At 42.5% G+C, this 18,746-nt stretch overlaps 2 protein-coding genes across 5 annotated transcripts in view; one reads left to right on the top strand and one right to left on the bottom strand.

The window, feature by feature from the left end:
• nbeal1 (neurobeachin-like 1) overlaps nt 1-11,893 on the bottom strand; it is a 30,141-nt gene extending 18,248 nt beyond the window's left edge. Inside the window, exons 1-11 of one of the 4 annotated variants that reach the window (XM_058051482.2) lie at nt 11,696-11,893; nt 10,988-11,273; nt 4,693-4,784; nt 3,445-3,606; nt 3,240-3,321; nt 2,604-2,731; nt 2,409-2,491; nt 1,892-1,977; nt 1,328-1,694; nt 1,057-1,163; nt 502-588 (exon numbers count right to left, since the gene is read on the bottom strand). In XM_058051482.2, the coding sequence (XP_057907465.2) occupies nt 502-588; nt 1,057-1,163; nt 1,328-1,694; nt 1,892-1,977; nt 2,409-2,491; nt 2,604-2,731; nt 3,240-3,321; nt 3,445-3,606; nt 4,693-4,784; nt 10,988-11,038 (1,245 nt within the window). In that variant the 5' untranslated portion in view covers nt 11,039-11,273; nt 11,696-11,893. The other 3 variants (XM_058051484.2, XM_058051483.2, XM_058051486.2) reach the window with 3 other exon arrangements.
• A 1,812-nt stretch (nt 11,894-13,705) lies between these two features.
• Nucleotides 13,706-18,746, top strand: part of xirp2a (xin actin binding repeat containing 2a) — a 65,571-nt gene continuing 60,530 nt past the window's right edge. The window contains exon 1 of the mRNA XM_058051731.2: nt 13,706-13,987. Within this exon, the coding sequence (XP_057907714.2) occupies nt 13,793-13,987 (195 nt within the window). The 5' untranslated portion in view covers nt 13,706-13,792. The remainder of the gene's footprint in view (nt 13,988-18,746) is intronic.

Below are 18,746 nucleotides of genomic sequence, written 5' to 3'. Positions count from 1 at the left end.
CTCAGCAAGGTTCCAGATTTGCTGTCAAAATAGCTCAAATTTGAGTCAATTTTGTATTTGTTGTTTTGTTTTTCAATAATGCAAATGGCTATACAGCTACATTTGGACACTGAACAGGTAAACATAATAGAAATAACCAAACACGACCAATCATGTGCCTCTGCATTAGGTTACCACTAAGCTACAACAAAGGGACATTGTAGTTGGCCAACTGCGAGGCCATCCGCCAGTCCTCACAGTATCTACATCAATGGAGGGATTACGCCTCTGCAAATGAGGCAATAAGTTGAACAAGGCTCACTGAAGTGCTGTATGTCTTCTTGTTGATGCTCTAAGAGCGCTATATGTTCAGCAATATCGTCATGCTTAAAGCTCAATAAAGTTCATTATTCTGGAAAGGTGAAGGTCTTGCTGTGGAGTGGCCAAATTGGCTCTGGTGAAATTAAGGGAGATGGATGGTGAATGAGGGAGGAGGATGACGTGGGACTTTCTCTGCTGTACCTGAGTGTCTCTGTCTCTTGTCAGTAACCTGTTGTTGGTTATATCTTTCTGGTCCTTGTCTGCTGCCGTGCACCTAGCGTTAACCAGCTGACACACACAACAGGCAAGACGTCAACATAGCTTGTGGTGGGGGAGTGGAGAGAGAGAAGGTGAGAGATCGGGAGAGAGGAAGGGACAAAGGTCGGTGCAGGGAGGGAGGAAGGATGTTGTGAGTAGAGTGGCCAATGAAAGGTGAGAAGACCTGACCCCCCCAGTCAGGGTCAATGTATGGAGGAGTGACGGTGATCCAGCCGAGCTGTAGAGAGTTACCATGCATGACGTGCACGATGTTTTTTCTTACACTAGAAGTTTCCAAAATACATAATCATGATGAAGTTCTACAAGACCAAAATAAATGTTGGAGGCCACAGCCCCATGTGTTACATTTGAAATTGCTGCTAAAAAGAATAAGCTTGTCTGTGTTAACCTCAAGATATGAGAAACCATTTCAGTATCTACATCCTAGGTGATAAGAAATCGTTCTTTGAATGTGCAAGTCACGTACTGTGTCATTACCTTGCTATTCTGTAGCAGTCGTATCAAATGCTCAAAGCAATTACTGTTGAGGAAGATGGCTTGTAGAACTGGTCTGTCTGAACACAGGAACATGTCCCTCATTGTATCTGTAGGACAGTGAGAGGCAGCGACAGGTAAACAAACCCCAGGCACAGAGGACCAATGAATATTTTGTCATGAAAGTATAAATATTCTAAAAACCTAATCAGTAGTTTCAACATGCAACCCATGAATGGGATTCAAATGAAATGAAATTAGGTGAATGCCATACCTAGCATGTGCACTTGCAAAGCCACAAAGCGGCTTTCCCAGTGTCGGCCCAGTGTTGGCACTCGTCCTTTGGCTTGCTGCTGTTGTTGCTGTTGTGCAGCAACCACAGCCGCTGGGTCTGAGTTCAGCAGCTTGAAGTAGTTTTCTAGCACAGAGGCTATTTCCACTTGCCGCTGGTCAGAACTAGCGGCCAGGAGGCACTGCACCACCACCCTCAAACATCCCAGAGTCAGACAGGCCTTCCGATCAGGGGCCTCACTGTCCCAATCTTCGCCTTCATCTGCAGAGCAGCTACCCATGGAGCAGTCCACGAGCACACGCACCAAAACCTCCATGGTGGCTGGAGAGATAGCAAGTACAGCATTCTTCTGCCAGATGGATGAGGAGAGGGGAAAATGATTGTAGAATTATGCTGTATTATGTTTTACTTTTCTTTTATATTAAATATATATAGTATGAATATGTATAAGCAAGTTTAGGATAATGGATCATCTGTATCTTATCCTTGTCTTGTGTAGTGGGGAAAAAGCCTGTTAACTAATTTCATTAAAACATCTGACCTTACCTGGTCACCCGCTACTATGGCACCAAAAAGGTGCAATAGACAACATTTGAGACTCTCCTTCAGATGTTCACTCTCTTGAAAACACTCTAAAAAAAATAACATATACGGACAAATGGGTGGATTAGTGGACCCCAAATCGCACACAGTGAGCACACAATGTGCACAAAACAAGACAGTATTCTGCATCAAGGTGGTCCCGGATAATCCATTAACTCATCTGTCAACAAGAGCTGTGATGTCTTGGAAGTGTCCACAAAGAGGTTGAAATTATGAAAATTTGGTTAAAAATAAATAAAAGCTCAGTTTCATGCTTGAATACAAGACAGTACTTGTTTTAAAAGTGTTTACTATGATCTCATCTGAATGGCTGGCAAACATGACAAGGCCAGCAGAGTACAATCAGCTAAATTGTTACATTACCACTTAAAAAGAGATATGGCATTGATTTTGCTGTGCAGGAGTAGAAACACGAATGGGATGACAAGCAGAGGTGGGGAGCTGAACATGAGAAACTTACGGTAAAAGAAAGGTACAAATTCCACAGTAAGTGGAGCTGCTTTGTACTTCTGCCTACTCCTTTCGACTGTGCCCAAATGCTCCCTGGAAGGAAAAAAATGTGTGTAGGTCACGAGAATTAAAACAATGGCACAGATGCTCCCAATGGCACGCTGCACTTCAGTGCTTAAGGATAGTATGTGTTGGGTGGTATTACCCGCATATTCGAAGCCTCCAGTTGGAATAAGGGTCATAGAGGCTCTCGCAGAATGCCAGTGCATGACGGACAAACTCCTCTGCTTGGCTCTGGTCCACCAACTCCTTCTCTTTGGTCTTGCTCTTCAGCTGGAAGAGCACACATAATTAATTTCATACCTCTTTCATCCATTCATCTTTTACCGTCGGAGTTTGCGCGTCTTGATGATCCTAGGGCTTTTATGCCCCTATTAGGGTTCCCCATGACGAACAGGACAAAGAGTGGCTCAATAGACCCCCAGGATGAAACAAACCATTGGACACCGGGGCCCCCCTCTGGAGCCAAGCCTGGAGGAGGGGCACAATGCCGAGAGTCTGCTGGCCGGGCCTGCACCCATGGGCCCCGGCCGGGCACAGCCCAAAGAGACATGGGTCCGCATCCGACAAAGGGGTCGGATGCAGATTGTGCTGGGTGGCAGCCGGATGCGGAGACCTTGGCGGTCCGATCCTCGGCTACAGAAGCTAGCTCTTGTGGATGCGGAATATCATCTCTAATTTCATACCTCTTTTACAATAGATTTCTAAACTCATGTAGCACAACATTAGGTACAGCCACACAAGCTCAAGTTTCCAAAATATAAAGAGGAACAAGTCAGACCTGTTGAATATAAAGTGTCGTCATGGCAATGATGTGGTTGATATAGGAGCAAGTGCCAATCTCCTCCACGTTAGACAGGTTCCTTTTAGAAGTAATTGGAAACACAAACAAAGCATCACAACATAAAAAACAAAGCCTTCATAGGACATCAGTGACCTTTGAAATGATGTTACCACTGTGTAATAGATATGTTTGTTGTCCTGACCTGCACACAATGATGAGGAACTTGAGTAGCAGCAGTGCCAGGTTTTGCTGCTCGGGCTCCAGGCCGTCAGAGGCCTTTTGGACACACTGCAGCAGCTGGTGGCGCAAAACCTGCAGGATGTTGTCTGGGAGGAGGCTCAATACTGGCGGTGGCTCCTCTGGCCTGCACATACAAGAACACAGATTCAGGGTTCCCAAAATTAAACATTCCTTTGTTGGTCTATCCAAAAGCTCAATATTGGAACAAAGGCCTGTTTATACAGGAATGATCAAGCAGAGACGCAAGCAATGTTCCCTTGCAAAATACAATCCAACCTGACGTGATGTAAATGAAATAAACACTATGCCATTTGCAATGCAACTCAGTGAGTGGCAGGTGACAACAAGCGGAAAAAAATCAGATAATATAATGACCAACACTGTCTAGCCAATGCTAAGAGCAGTCTGTTTGAACATATTTACTTCGACCACTCAGTCTGTTTTGCACGTTAGTGAATAGCTACTGATGCAAGAGAGCTGCGAGAAAGGGCTGCTCTTTCAAACATGCTGCAAAGCCAAAGCCAAAGGGTGGAGTGAATGTGTGGCTTCAGTGTGCATGTTTTACAGCCCTGCTTTTATTTTGATGGCCAGACGTATCAGTTACAGGAAGTGTTATACTGGGGTTGTGTTGCTGAAGGGACCACAAGGGGTAAATTTAATGTATTTTTTTATTTAGACAAATGTGAACATTAGCGATGCAATGATACACAAAATTCATGGTTCGATATGTTTGCGTTACGGTACAATAGTTTTTACAAAAAAAAAATGTCTTTTTTTAATTCAAATGTTATTGAAAATGCCAACATTTTTCTCACCTTAAAAGTCCAGTTCTGCTGTTCAGACTCAGCACCATATAAGGCCATATAAGCTAAGTTTTGTAGAAAATTATCAATACGAGTGTATTCAATATGAGTCACTTTGACCAAGATCACAAATTCATGTCTCAGTTTGTAAGTGCACTTTAAGGCGGAGTTACTTCCTGATGTGCATGCTGGCTACATGCAAAAACAGAGAAAATAACAAAACCCTATTTGGTGGATAAGGGTGAGTTAAAAAAAAATCAACATTTCATACTCTTGAGTGCATACAGAGAGGCGGTAACAGTGACAAAGCAGTCAGTCATACATCGGTGTCCCTGCATTTGAGCTTTGGGAGGAGCACAGACAAGAAAGGAACTATAAAAAAACATCTGATTGGAGTAACTCGTTACCTTGATGGCAGCTTTTCAAAGTCCACATCCAGGCAACGGTCATAGGAGCTGATGAAACTCTCCAGCCATAGCTTCAAGTAGTCTGGGTCCCTCTGAAGTGAAGAGAGGTTAAATTATGAGAACCATTTTTAAGGTTTGATTATGTCGTCATTAAACAGTTGTGTCTAGAAACATTTTCCATTTGTCATATTCTGACAAAAACCTTGAATAAAGCGTGCATTCAGCAAAGTACTCAGGCACATTATACAATTGTGGAAAGATTTATAAAAAAAATCGTATGAGCATACTGAACAAGTAAATCAGTCCGGTATTTCACGTCACAGCTGCACGTAAAGCACGTGAGAGTAAATGCTTCAGGCAGTAGTGCTACTTATCTGCTTTCTTATCTTAGTGTCAGGACACAATATGCACCTGCTGGAGCAGAAAACAAGACAGACTACATTCTGAGGGGGGGCGGCAGAGGTCAGTTTGCAGCCGGCTGATCGACATATCCTAAATTCCTGGAACAAAGCCCAGACAGCGACGGGGTGGCAACTTCAGCCACAGAGAAAGACTGGCCCACAAGGCACAAGTGGAGTGCAGAGAAGATGATGAAATTGTCTGAAAAGATTAACTGAAGCAGGGGTCTCAAACTCAATTTACCTGGGGGCCACTGGAGCTAGGGTCTGGGCAAGGCTGGGCCACATCAGGTTTTCAAAAAAAAAAAAATATATATACATAGTTTTCAGTGCTTTGGTTCCGATTTTCTACAATAAAAGCTCTGATAAAACATTCCACTGTTCTCAAATATCTTAACTTTTATTTTTCTGCACAAAATAAGATGAAAAATAAATTAAAAAATCAAGAATAAAAAAAAATCAATCAATCAGTAATAAATAAATATAATAAAACAAATAATAAAAACTTAAGAAACCACATATAGTTGGTGGGTAGACAAATTATTTTTTTCAGGTTAAAATTAACAAAGCATTATTAGAGCCCTGTAGACATGACAAAACACGACTATAGTCACATTTATACTTTTTTTATTTACAACATATTGTGCAACTGCAGGGTCTTGAGACACATGCTAACTCGCAAACTAGAGAGCTAGCGGCCTAAACGGTAGCCTTCAAGTTATTTCCTTTAAACTTAAATAGCCAAAAACTTACCACTTCCACATGGATAGGGAGGATAACTATTAACAGTTATTTAACCTTTAACATGAACATGAATCAAACGTAATAATTTTTTCTGGGTACATGATACCATACAGCATCCATATCAAACTTGCGCGGGCCACACTAACATTAAACTTTCATATCAAGACGGGGGCCTCAAACTAGTGTCCTGCGGGCCACATTTGGCCCGCGGGCCTCATGTTTGAGACCCCTAAACTAAAGGGTGAGAGTCCACCTGCTAGCAAGCATTGGATAGCAAATGTCAGCATTGTTTATGAACAATTATGTGGGTGATATGTCACAATGTGGATTTTCAATATGCATTTTCTCACAATAGAAAGAACATTAATAAGATGCACAGCTAAGATTAACAAATGAATCGTGTATCATATCTGCCCTGACAGCTCATCTCATGACGGCTGACTGCTTCTGTGTGCCTGCCAGTGTGAGAATCCGCCAAACCGTAGCAGGAAGTGAGCTTGCTGCTTTTCTCATGAAGTCATTGGGACAGGCCTGTGACTATAGAAACACCAGCACTGGCCACGTCGTAAGAATGCGGAGAGGAGAAGATCTGCACTCAAAGTGCACAGCACTTTTGCTCAGGGTTTGTCTTGTGACAAATCAGAAATGTTAAATTGTTTACCCTTAGATCTGGTTAATCTGGTTCTTTCATCAATTATGATGCTACATAATTAGAATCTGCTAGGACAAGTCCAAACGGGGACTTAAAACATCAACATGTTAAATGATGGATTTAAGTTGTTAAATTTAAACCCCTTGTATAATTATGTATGACGTCTACATGTGTGGATTACCACAAACATGCTACAATCCTTGGAACAACACAAAAAAAGGCTGATATACACTTAACCAAAATAGAAAATAGCAAAAACACTTAAGTTTTTGCTCCCATCTTTCATGAATTGAACTCATTCATTCATTTTCTGCCGCTTATCCTCACAAGGGTCGCGGGGGTGCTGGAGCCTATCCCAGCTGTCTTCGGGCATGAGGCGGGGTACACCCTGGACTGGTCGCCAGCCAATCACATGGCACATATAGGCAAACAACCATTCACACTCACATTCATACCTATGGACAATTTGGAGTCGCCAATTAACCTAGCATGTTTTTGGAATATGGGAGGAAACCGGAGTACCCGGAGAAAACAGGGAGAACATGCAAACTCCACACAGAGATGGCCGAGGGTGGGATTGAACTCGGGTCTCCTAGCTGTGAGGTCTGCGTGCTAACCACTCGACCTGAATTGAACTCCAAGATCTAAACCATTTTCTATACAACCAAAAGGCCAATTTCTGTCAAATACCTTCATAAAGAGATGCGGATTAAACAGCATGATTATTGCAAATGTGTGCCTTAGGCTGGACACAATAAAAGGACACTCCAAACTGTGCAGGTTTACTGTATTGGTGATAGCGGGGTGTGTGTGACCAGCATTTGCCTCATGCAGTGTAACACATTTCCTTTGCATAGAGCTTGTCTTGTACATTCAATATGCCAGCAATAAAATGCATCTGTGTTTGTTGTCCATATCATACTCCTGACATCAGCAAAAGGCTCACCCACACAACACCATATACGATGTCTGCCATCTGCCTTGTACAGTGACAACTGGCATTCATCAATGAAGATAACGCCTCTTCTAAGTGCAAAATCCAAATGTGTGCATTTCTGCACTCAACTCAGTTACAACAACAAACTGCAACCAAGTTGAGACCCTATGAGGATGACGAGACTGCCAGTTTGTGCAAATCTTTGGTCATCAAAATAGTGGGAAAATTTGCAATAAATTTGCAATTGCTATGTGATGAAACTGGTCATTATGGTGTGGCCTTTTATTGTGGCCAGTATAGAAGAAAATATGCTGTCTAATACCACATCTGTGAGGTGGATGGTTTATCTATGAAAAATGAGAAATACTCGCTCACACAGATTTGATAAATACAAAAGTGTATATTTTTGTTGCCATACAATGCAAATAAATAAACATAACCTTTTAGCGAGAAGGTAATAACACTTAAAATATAACATGCCCGGTTATTAGTGGAATGAAAATGTGCAATATTTCCATCACTGCCTCTGTTACTACCTCAAACATATTTATTTATTTAACAACCCAATACAATACACTCATATGTGACTTTACTCATCTGTATACACCAGTCATTATTTGCACTAAGACCCATTTATCATTGCACTAAAATTAATATATCTGCAATATGTCTGCCCCTGCATAATATTATGTGTATATTTTGGATATCTTGTATATATCTTGTTAAACTGTCTTTTTTTTTTTTACTTGACTACTACACTGAAAGGAGAAGCTCTCCAATCTCGTTGTACATCTTGTATAATGACAATAAAGGCCATTCCATTCCATTCCATTCCAATATGGTTGGACAAACAAGGCTGTGCATGAATCTAATGCCATAATCAGGGAAATGAGTGCATGCTGACTGAGCTGTCACTGAATTTATTGGCTAAATGCTCAATACTTTCCAGCATGTGATAGTGCAAGCAAGCGGTTTCCCCCCTCTGACTGCAGTGTTTATGTGTGTGTGTGTGTGTGTGTGTAAGAATGTTCTCATTTAGACAGCAGCTTTGGAGGACAGATGCCCATTGAGGGTTTGGGTTGTGGCAGACAGGGACACACCCTACACTGTATAGTCCCTGTTACCCTCTGCCTTCGACACTCGATCCAGACAAACACTTAAGCATGGCCACACAGACAGGCAGGCATATCATGAATGATAGTTATGTATTATATGTGTACATACGTGTCTACCATTATATTAAACCCTATATAAAAGCTATTTGATCACACTCATTGCTATATTAAGAACTTGCTGATCTGTGACATCATGACATCATATCCTGATTTAATAATTGGGAGTTTGCGCTACTGTGGCTCCAGCAAGTGCCCCAACACTCTAGACAGGCGTGGTCTGCCTGCTGCTTTGCTTGGGTGAATGACCCATTATGGTGGAGGTGACATGGATGGAGTCACTGAAACCACAGTATAAAAAAAGCTTGTCTCCGGGGAGAATTTATAGACGGATGTGGTCACAGTGTATGGCTTACAACTCCCACCAACCGTGACGTCACAGTATTTGTGCATTTGAAGAAGTGTGTGGGATGGTGTAGAACCCCACAAGGCATGTCTGACACAAAGACAGTGACGTCAGTGTTATTCCATGGGTTTGCACTGTTCTGAGTGAGTTATAATAATCAGCAGTCAAGGGGGAAAAGCTAGCAACAAACAATTAACTTGTTATTCCTATTCAAGAAAGACCACCCTGAAAAAAGAAGAATATATGGGATATAAGAATATTTTTTTACTTAATAATGTACCTGTATAGTAAGGTGCATATATAAATACAAGTTTTATGATGGCAGCATCCTGACCATAGATGAGATTATTTCTATTCTGGAATAAATTGACTGTATAAATAAATGTAAACAATTAGAAAGTAGCTACAGATCCCATTTACTTCCCTTTTCCATTCACTGTTGAGTTTCCTGCAGCAGCAAGAACTAGGATGTCTACTGAACCACAAACACTAGTAGATGCTGTATGGTGGGAGGGGGGGATGATACCAGCAGCAACCTGCAGCTGCCTCTGTGCAGTGACAACACACAGGCACGAGCCAATGACAGCACCTAAGAGGATCGCTGGTTACGTAATGGTTTTAGCTGTAGCTTGTGACCGCTCATCACTTCACTGCAGTAAGAAGACTGCTGGAGCAACTTTATACACAACACTCCGCTTATCTATATCTTTTCATTTCATGCTCATATATCAGGCATGGTTTTTAAAGTGTGAAATGTCGGCGGCCGTGTGGTTGGTGGTTAGCGCGCAGGCCACACAGCTAGGAGACCCGAGTTCGATTCCACAATCTCTTTATGGAGTTTGCATGTTCTCCCTGTGCATGTGTGGGTTTTCTCCAGAGACTCCGGTTTCCTCCCACATTCCAAAAACATGCTAGGTTAATTGGCGGCTCCAAATTGTCCATAGGTATGAATGTGAGTGTGAATGGTTGTTTATCTATATGTGCCCTGTGATTGGCTGGCGACCGGTCCAGGGTGTACCCCGCCTCTCGCCCGAAGACAGCTGGGATAGGTTCCAGCACAAAATGAATTAAATGTCAAAATGAGACTTAATCAAACTCTCCTCACACAACCTGCCAAGAGACACTCATGGCCAGAATAAATCCATAACTGATGAGATTCATTCTGACAGTGTCATGCTGAGTCAATGCAGACACACTCTTGCTAGTACAAAGGAAACATGTAAATGTGGAAATCTGTGCGGCTACACCACAGACTGAAAAGACTATGCCATCAAGATCATGTGATCAACACTTTGCTTCAACACACAGCTTTGCTTTCATGGGCTACAAACCACTGTGGAGGGGAGTGGGAGTGGGTTGGCGTACTGTGCGTGTTATTGCGGGGGATTACTGTGGGCACTGAGTGTGTTGCTGCAGCTCGACTCATGTGAGGAGAGGCTCAGGGAGGCTCTTTTGATTGGACACGAGGAAATGCTAAGGATTTATTGGCAGGTGAATTAAATGTAGCCAACAGCTGACTCAAGGCGTGCTGTCTCAGCTTGAGAGCCAAGTCATTCATCTCCTCGAGTCGAAACACAGCACCATTCATTGCATCAGTACCCGTATCATCAGAGCCTCCAAGTTTGGACTTTGAAACCTACCATGGCCACCCACTGTAGCACACACTGGGGTGGATGATTCAGTTCTGCTTTGTTGTGTGCAAAGACAGAAATTGTTAAATGTTGACTTGCACCGGGGGTGTCCAAAGCGTGGTGTGTGGGCCACTTTTTGGCACATTTTAAATTTGCACTTTAATTATTAATGACATAGCATATATTCCTACACTAATGCAAAGCAAAGATGTTCATGCTTTATTCAGATCGCTCTCGTGTATCAAAGTGACCCTCGCATCCTTCATTTTTTTGTATGCGGCCCTTGGTGGAAAAAGTTTAGACACCCCTCATTGCAAGTTGAATTAATACTAGGCTCTACACTATTAGTTAGCAAATGACGTCACAACATGAATTAAAATCAGCCACAGTGAAACATGGAGTAATGAGAGCTCACCTTAGTGCAATAGAGCATCCAGACCTCGTATAGTCTCTCACTGGATGCCATAGTGCCCAATAAGTGGCACCCTTGGGCTGCAGGCTCCACCGAGGTCACTTTTCTGGGATCTTCATGGTCATTAAGTCAAGACATCAACCTTGGTTACTGGGGATCAGCATCATGACCGTCCCCGTTGGCGACATATCCCACAAAAAAATCAGTATATATTCCACGAGAAACGTCCCTGGTTGGTGATCGATGGGTATTTAAAATCCGTCAGTCGACATCCGGAATAATGTTGACACTGTCAGAACAGAAGCACAGACTCAGTTACTGTTAAAGTTGTAGCGAAGCGACAAGAACTAGATGCACTTTGAGCTGCCCTGTTAGATCCCAACACAAACAGATGGACATTACGCGGTCAAAAACACACACACAAGGGAAATGCCTGCGTCTCTTGTGTGCTCTACAAGTTAGCTTCAGTTAGCCTCACCTGTCGTATGACAGCTGTGTAACGCCTTCACTCATCTTCCGGCAAAGCGTACAGCATTAGACGACCTTACCTGGTCAGGCTAGCCGCAAGCTAGCTGTCAAAATGTCCATTTCTATTTTCTAGCCTCCCTTTTTCCCCTCCTCCTCCTCCTCCTACTCATGTGACAGAAGCGGTTCGTTTTTACCAAACCTGTCCATTCACAGCGGTCTTACATGTCATAACAACAGTCGTACCTGTTAATGTGGATTTTTGCCGAGAAAGACCGGAAGACTAGTCACCTGGATAGCGAAAAGCACTATCTTTACCACAGTGAGAACGGGTCAAGTTACCCAAAACAACCCGATGCTTGGAACAGAGAGGAGCCTTCTGTTCGATGACGTTTGGGTTGATTTCAAAATAAGATGACTGATTTGCAAGACACCTAAGATCCGGTTTTCATCACAACCATTGTAATCTTTAACGTACAGAGACAATAACGACTATTGTGACTGTTATTGTTGTACAGTTATCTTTTAAAAAAATAATGTATTTATGATGAAACAAGTGTATAACGACAACCTTTTATTTTGACAGCAAACCGGAACCGTAGTCAATACTGTGTCCAACAAACAGGGGGACAATGCGAAAGTAAATGTTTTCAGGCCTAATGTGCAGCCTCAGAGAAATACACTTGCTTCTTTTATGTGACATTTATTACCCTAAAAAAATTGTAAAACTGAAAATGTATTTTTAGTATGTAGAATGCGTTTGATAGTCACGACAGTTTTTCTACTTTACGGTGCCGATGTGGCTCTACGTGGTTGTTAAGGTGGGTGTTATTTTTCATGTTGATATACTGCCCTCTAGTGTAACAAAGCGTGAAGCTGCAGCCAATTTTCAAATATTTGGCATACAATACATTAAATAACGGATTATTTTATACACAAAAGCACAAATACTGTTGACTAGTCGTTTAATGTATATGCATTAAATTAATAAAATTCACCAGGCTAAAAATAAACAAATTCAAACAGAAACCACCTTTTCAGGTCAACCGATTAGTTGCCAGTTCTAGTTGACTGGGGTATGTAATATATCTTACAACCTATTAAAAAAGGAAATGTGCACGAAACTCACAACATTAGACACTAATGCAAAGTATTGTGCAACCATGGAGTGTTGTACAACAGAGGGCAGCACTGACCTGCAAATGAAATAAAATAGCATCACAGCATCACACAGAAAAGCTTGAGAAACCCCCCCATAGCAAGATTATTTTATTCTCAATTATTCTCTGTCATGCCCCCCTAAAAGAAATACACCCCCCACGATTTTAAATACTACTGCATACAAATAAACTGCAATTCATTCATTTATCTGTACTGTACAGACTGAACCAGGGAAATACAAGAAAATGGAGAGCATACAAGCACATTGAGTACTATAAATTTGTACATGTTGGTAGGTCTGCATTGGAATGAAAGCACCCCCCCATCCCCCCTCCCCACTATCTGAGTAGCACTGCTGTAAAGTTCACTGACACACACAAATGCCTTAAATTCTCTCACAACAGACAACAAACTATTGTTGCTGCTGTCACCCACACCCCTGATTTCACTTCCTGTCCACACACCACACAGCTCCTCTAGCAATCACACTTATAGCAATACACACAAGTCTTATTCATGTCTTAAATGGCTTATTTACTTTTACTATGTCAACTATATTGGGTAATACAAGTGTAAAGGTGATTATAGGGGTGTTAGTCCATGTATAGAGGGCTCTAGTTATGTTAAAAAACCTATTTAGATGGTTGTAAACAGGTTTTCTAAGTACGAACATATTTGTATAAATAAACATGAAACTTTGATGTGTTGTCCTTTGGCCTATGTATCAAGTCTAAGAAGACACGCTAATAGTTTTTGCCTTTTTAACTTCTGACAAAATGTCTGCAAAGAAAAGTTACACCCAAATAGGATTTAAAAGCACAGAGTTGCATGAAAACCCTCTAGGCTGCTTTAAGGTTATTTGTGGTGAATAAGAACGTCTCTGCTCCTTTCTTTGCTCTCTGGCAGCCTGTCTCTTTTTCCTTCTCTGTGTGTGTGTGTGTGTCTGTGTGAGTAATTACAGAACAGATGAGGAAAGAGGGGGAAAAAACTTTGCTGAACTTTCTCCTCCTCTTCCTTCCAGCCAGCACAACTTGTGGAGCTCCAACACATAAAGACGAACCCCAACAACTCCTGGATCCAGCTTTCATTCACCTTTTCCAGAGTCCTTTAAGTCTTCACCCGCTCGATACACTTCCTTTTCTGAAGGTAAAAGGAGGGGGGATATACGGTTTCTCTCCGACAATGGAAACTCAATCAGGAAATGGAGAAGGGGTGGCGTGCTCAGCGTCCTCAAGCATCCACTCCCCAGGTCACCGCAGGCCACAGGTAGAAGCATCAGAAGATCCGGTGCTCAAAGAGGACCTGCAAGCAGCTAAGAGGATTGAGAGGTTTGACATCCCGCTTGACAGTCTGAAGAGGATGTTTGAGAAGTCAAGCGTGAGTATATGAAACATTTTTCATAGTCCATTTGATTGGAATTTTTACTTCTTTTTTTTTTAGCATGTCAGCAGAGTGTGAAAAAGTTTGTTGGCTGCCTTGCACTTTTGGGTTGAAAGTGTCAGATAGATGGATGGGGTTCAGGCTTCTTGCATTTCAACAAGGAAGCTGCAAAGATATGTGAAAAATGGATGCCGTAGCCACAAGTAGCTGGCGAAGCATCTGGTAGACAGATCTCTGTGGGGAAATTACATTCTATTGAGATTTATCACCTCCTACAAGTCGATTATGTTTTCTTTTTTTTTTTATATTTTGTTTTTTAGGGAGGAAATAATGAAAAAGTACTTTGCAGCATTTCATAAAATTGGCCTTCATTTATTAAAAGCAATAATATGTGAAGTTTTGATGAAAAAAAAGAAAAAAATCTGTAAGTGAATGGTTGAAAAAATTTGGATTATTGTCTTATTTTGCTCAATTTACTAAAAAAAAATGCTTACAGAGCACATCGGCCCTGCTCAGTTTTTCCATCTCAGCTGGAAGCTACCGAGGAAAATCTAGCAGTCTCACGCAGTTTTTCCTAATGTCTAATGATGACTTAAAGGGGCCAATGCGGTTGCGACATTAACTGCAGAAAAGTTCTGGCATGATCAAGAATGGAAACCTTAACTTATCCAAATCATTTCCTGAAAGCCAAACCCAACCCTGAGCCAGTGCATTATGGGTAATGTAGTCATGCAGCGCAGAGACACAAAGTACACCGCCACCGGGCAGTGACATTCAACACCCTGTTATTTGAGCCTTGCTGAACTTTATGGTTAAGAAGGATTTGAAAATAACCCAGTAATTGGTACATTAGCTTCAGCTGGACTCACATCAAACACCTCTAAAAAAGAGAGTCAACGTGGATCGTTTTGACTCACATCTGGCACAAGAGGTATAAATATCCCACAGATGACTCTGGCTAATGATCTGCATCAAAAGCCACTGAATCAACGACTGCATCTTTGCATGGTCTTTGTTCTACTCAGTGCAGCCGGGATAAGACGGTCTCGTATGACCATGTTTTTGTCTTTAGACCTTTGCTGCCTATAGAAGTCAGAACGATGGGAAGTGATAAGAGCTTTTTGGCTGCACATTGCAGAATGTGTTAGTGACTGTCGACTGCTAGGAATTTTTTTTGCTCTGGTACGACTACTACTACAATTGCTGCTACTGCTACTGGTGGTCCTCAGTTTGTAGCTTTCTGGGTTTTGGCATTTTGTTGTGACATACGCGCATGCGTAAATGAATGTAAAAAAACACATCAAAACATCAGCAAACTCAACAGTCAACCTCCTCCCCACACACAATAATTACTTTAGTCCATCCGTCCGTCCATCCATACGTCCATCCATCCATTCGTCCGTCTGTCCATCCATCGGTCCTTCCGTCTGTCCATCCATCCGTCCGTCCATCGGTCCTTCCGTCTGTCCATCCATCCATCCGTTATTCATCCGTCCATCCATCCGTGCATCCATCCATCCGTCCGTCCATCGGTCCTTCCGTCCGTCCATCCATCTGTCCATTCATCCGTCCGTCCATCCATCCATCCATCCATCCGTCCGTCTGTCCGTCCATCAGTCCTTCTGTCTGTTCGTCCATTCATCCCTCCATTCATCCGTCCATCCATCCATCCATCCATCCATATGTCCATCCATCCGTCCGTCCATCCCTCCATCCGTCCTTCCGTCCATCCATCCGTCCATCCATCCATCCATCCATCCATCCATCCATCCATCGGTCCTTCTGTCCGTCCATCCATTCATCCATCCATCCATCCATCCGTCCGTCCATCCATACGTCCATCCATCTGTCCATCCATCGGTCCTTCCGTCCGTCCTTCCGTCCGTCCATTCATCCATCCGTCCATCGGTCCTTCCGTCCATCCATCCATCCATCCATCCATCCATCCATCCGTCCATCCATCCGTCCATCCATCCGTCCATCCATCCGTCCATCCATCCGTCCATCCATCCATCCATCCATCGGTCCCTCTGTCCGTCCATCCATCCATCCATCCATCCATCCATCCGTCCGTCCATCCATACGTCCATCCATCTGTCCATCCATCGGTCCTTCCGTCCGTCCTTCCGTCCGTCCATTCATCCATCCGTCCATCGGTCCTTCCGTCCATCCATCCATCCATCCGTCCATCCATCCGTCCATCCATCCGTCCATCCATCCGTCCATTCATCCGTCCATCCGTCCATCCATCCGTCCATCCATCCATCCATCCATCCATCCATCCATCCATCCATCCATCCATCCATCTTCATCTTACAATGTGGGGGCAGTACTTCAAGACATGAAGCCCAGGCATCCTTCTCCTTCCCCAGCCGCAAACCGCGGCTCAGCAGCCGCATGCTGCTCTTTAGCGCCGCCCTCGTGGCTTCCTGGAGCTTTTTGAAAAATGTTTGAAATTGAAAAAAGGGGGAGGGAAATATATTTTTTGTTTTAATATAGTTTCTGTAAGAGGACAAATATGACACAAACATTCTTAACGTTTTCCAATGTTGTACAAATGTGTAGAGTAAATATTAAATATCAACATTTCTTCCTACGAAGATTTGCGTCATAACCTGCGACACACGTTTCTATCAGCAGGGCGGGATGCCAGGCAGGTGGCTGTTGTAAACAAACCAGGGGCTGTGTGATGGGCCATGGATCCCACAGGGAAAAGTAGAAAAATAACTGAGGAGAACAGAGCCTTAAACTTTCTTGGACCGACTCATTTACATCCATTCCATTCATCTTACATGCCCGATGTTGAGAAGCTGACCAGTCATGTCCGAAAACAGAAGTCACATTAAACGGGTAAGAACACAACCCTGTCATAGGCACACATTTAGTAACACAGTGGCTATTTTTATGAAGGGATTTCTGATTTTCGTCAGTATATATTTGGAATGACACTTAGAGATATTATTGTGTTTTGTTGCTCGCGTCCGAATTTTACAGGCATTTGCCTTGGACAGCTATGTAGGGTAAACTTGTCTGACCTTTGAACCAGGAAGTTTGTCCGGTGTGAAATGCCTCGGGGCGGGAATGTTAAAATAAAGTTGGTTGGAAGCAACACGTAACATTTTCCTTCTCTGCTGAAGTCAGGTCGCCTTTACTACGGTTCGGAGCGGAATAACACTGACAAGTTAACACGAGGATAGCTACGTTGGTGAGGTAGATACTTTATTCATCTATCTATTTACCCACTTACCTGACAAGTTAACGCCAGGATAGCTACGTTGGTTGCGTGTCAAAAGAGAAGAGGACAGCTGCTGCGTTTTACCCTTGAACTGACTTGCTCAAACTTAAACTGTATTAATTTGATTTTATATACTTTACCTTTTATTTGTATAAATGCAGACTGCGTTTTATTGCACTCTGTCGCCCAGATAAGGGGCGCTTTATGCACGTTCCATATTGCTGTTGTTTTTTCGAATCCTCAAAATAAAAATGACATCAAAAATGTGATTTCTTTATTGCATTTTTTTTAATTTAATCAACGCAATGAAACATAATTTATTAATATTGTAAAGAAGTTACACTTGAGGTGGCATCTGTTTTTAATGTCTACCTTTTTATACCTGACTGCTGTGCCCCGCTTTTACTCTTGTTTTAGCTGTGTATTAATGAATAAATGTTGTACTTTAATGTATCTTTCACTCTGTTTACTTGCTTTTATTCAACTCCATTCTTCTGTAAAGTGTCTTTGAGTATTTTGAAAAGCGCTATACAAATAAAATGTATTATTATTATAATTATTTATCTACAGCAGAGTAATCACATGGTGCGTCATTACCTACAGGATGCGCTGCAGGGAAAATAAACATTTAATCATGAAGGCTCATTATGTATTTGTAGCCAACTTAGTCATTTTGATAGTAGGTTAATATAACTAATATAGATACATAAAGCATGTGTTGCCTTCATTATAAGGCTTTGAATTTTTTGTGGCTCCAGACATATTTGTTTTTTTGGTCCAATATGGCTCTTTCAACATTTTGGGTTGCCGACCCCTCCCCTAGCAGATCTGAGGTGTTCTCAGGCCATCTGAGAGACTTGTCCAATATGTTCCGAGTCTTCCCCAAGGCCTGACGTGCTCTGAAAACCTCCTCATGGAGGCGTCCGGGAGGCACCCCACAGACATAAATCATTTAGGCTGCTTTTACCAGCGATCTTGCCCTTTCCGTCATAACCCGCAGCTCATGGCCATTAGTGAGGGGAGGAATGGAGCTTGACCGGTAAAGCGTTTCGGCTCGGGTCCCTTTTCACCACAACAGACCGATGCATAGAGTGCAGACGCCGCACCAATACAGCTTTTGTATTGGATCAGACTACAATGTGCATGTACCTAATATTGTGGTTTAAGAGTGAACAACCGAGAACTCTTTACATACTGTATTCGGCATCGAGCATGAGTCACTTTTCCCAGGTTTTCCAGCAATGTGCTTCCAAAACACGACCTTGACTCTAACTAAAGAGGAAGCTTAATATTTGATGACTTTTTTTTGCCACAGGTTTCTTGCTGTGCCACCGTTTGAATAATTTAAATGATACTACGCCATTGGCTAGGCAGATTGACACTTGCATGTGGTCGGGGATGAGATTAAAGTCCTCACCGTGGGACTGCAGACCGCTTTCAACAGCCCCTGATGTAAGCAGATGCACATGTTTATCTGCAGTGCAAAGAGGGAGTTTTTGCGAGCAGGATCAGCCTAGGGAG

Source organism: Doryrhamphus excisus, linkage group LG15 (genome assembly GCF_037039965.1).
Source record: "Doryrhamphus excisus strain RoL-2023G ecotype Guam linkage group LG15, RoL_Dexc_Guam_v1.1, whole genome shotgun sequence".
Classification (NCBI taxonomy): Eukaryota; Metazoa; Chordata; class Actinopteri; order Syngnathiformes; family Syngnathidae; genus Doryrhamphus; species Doryrhamphus excisus.
This window is presented reverse-complemented; position numbering and strand designations above follow the sequence as displayed.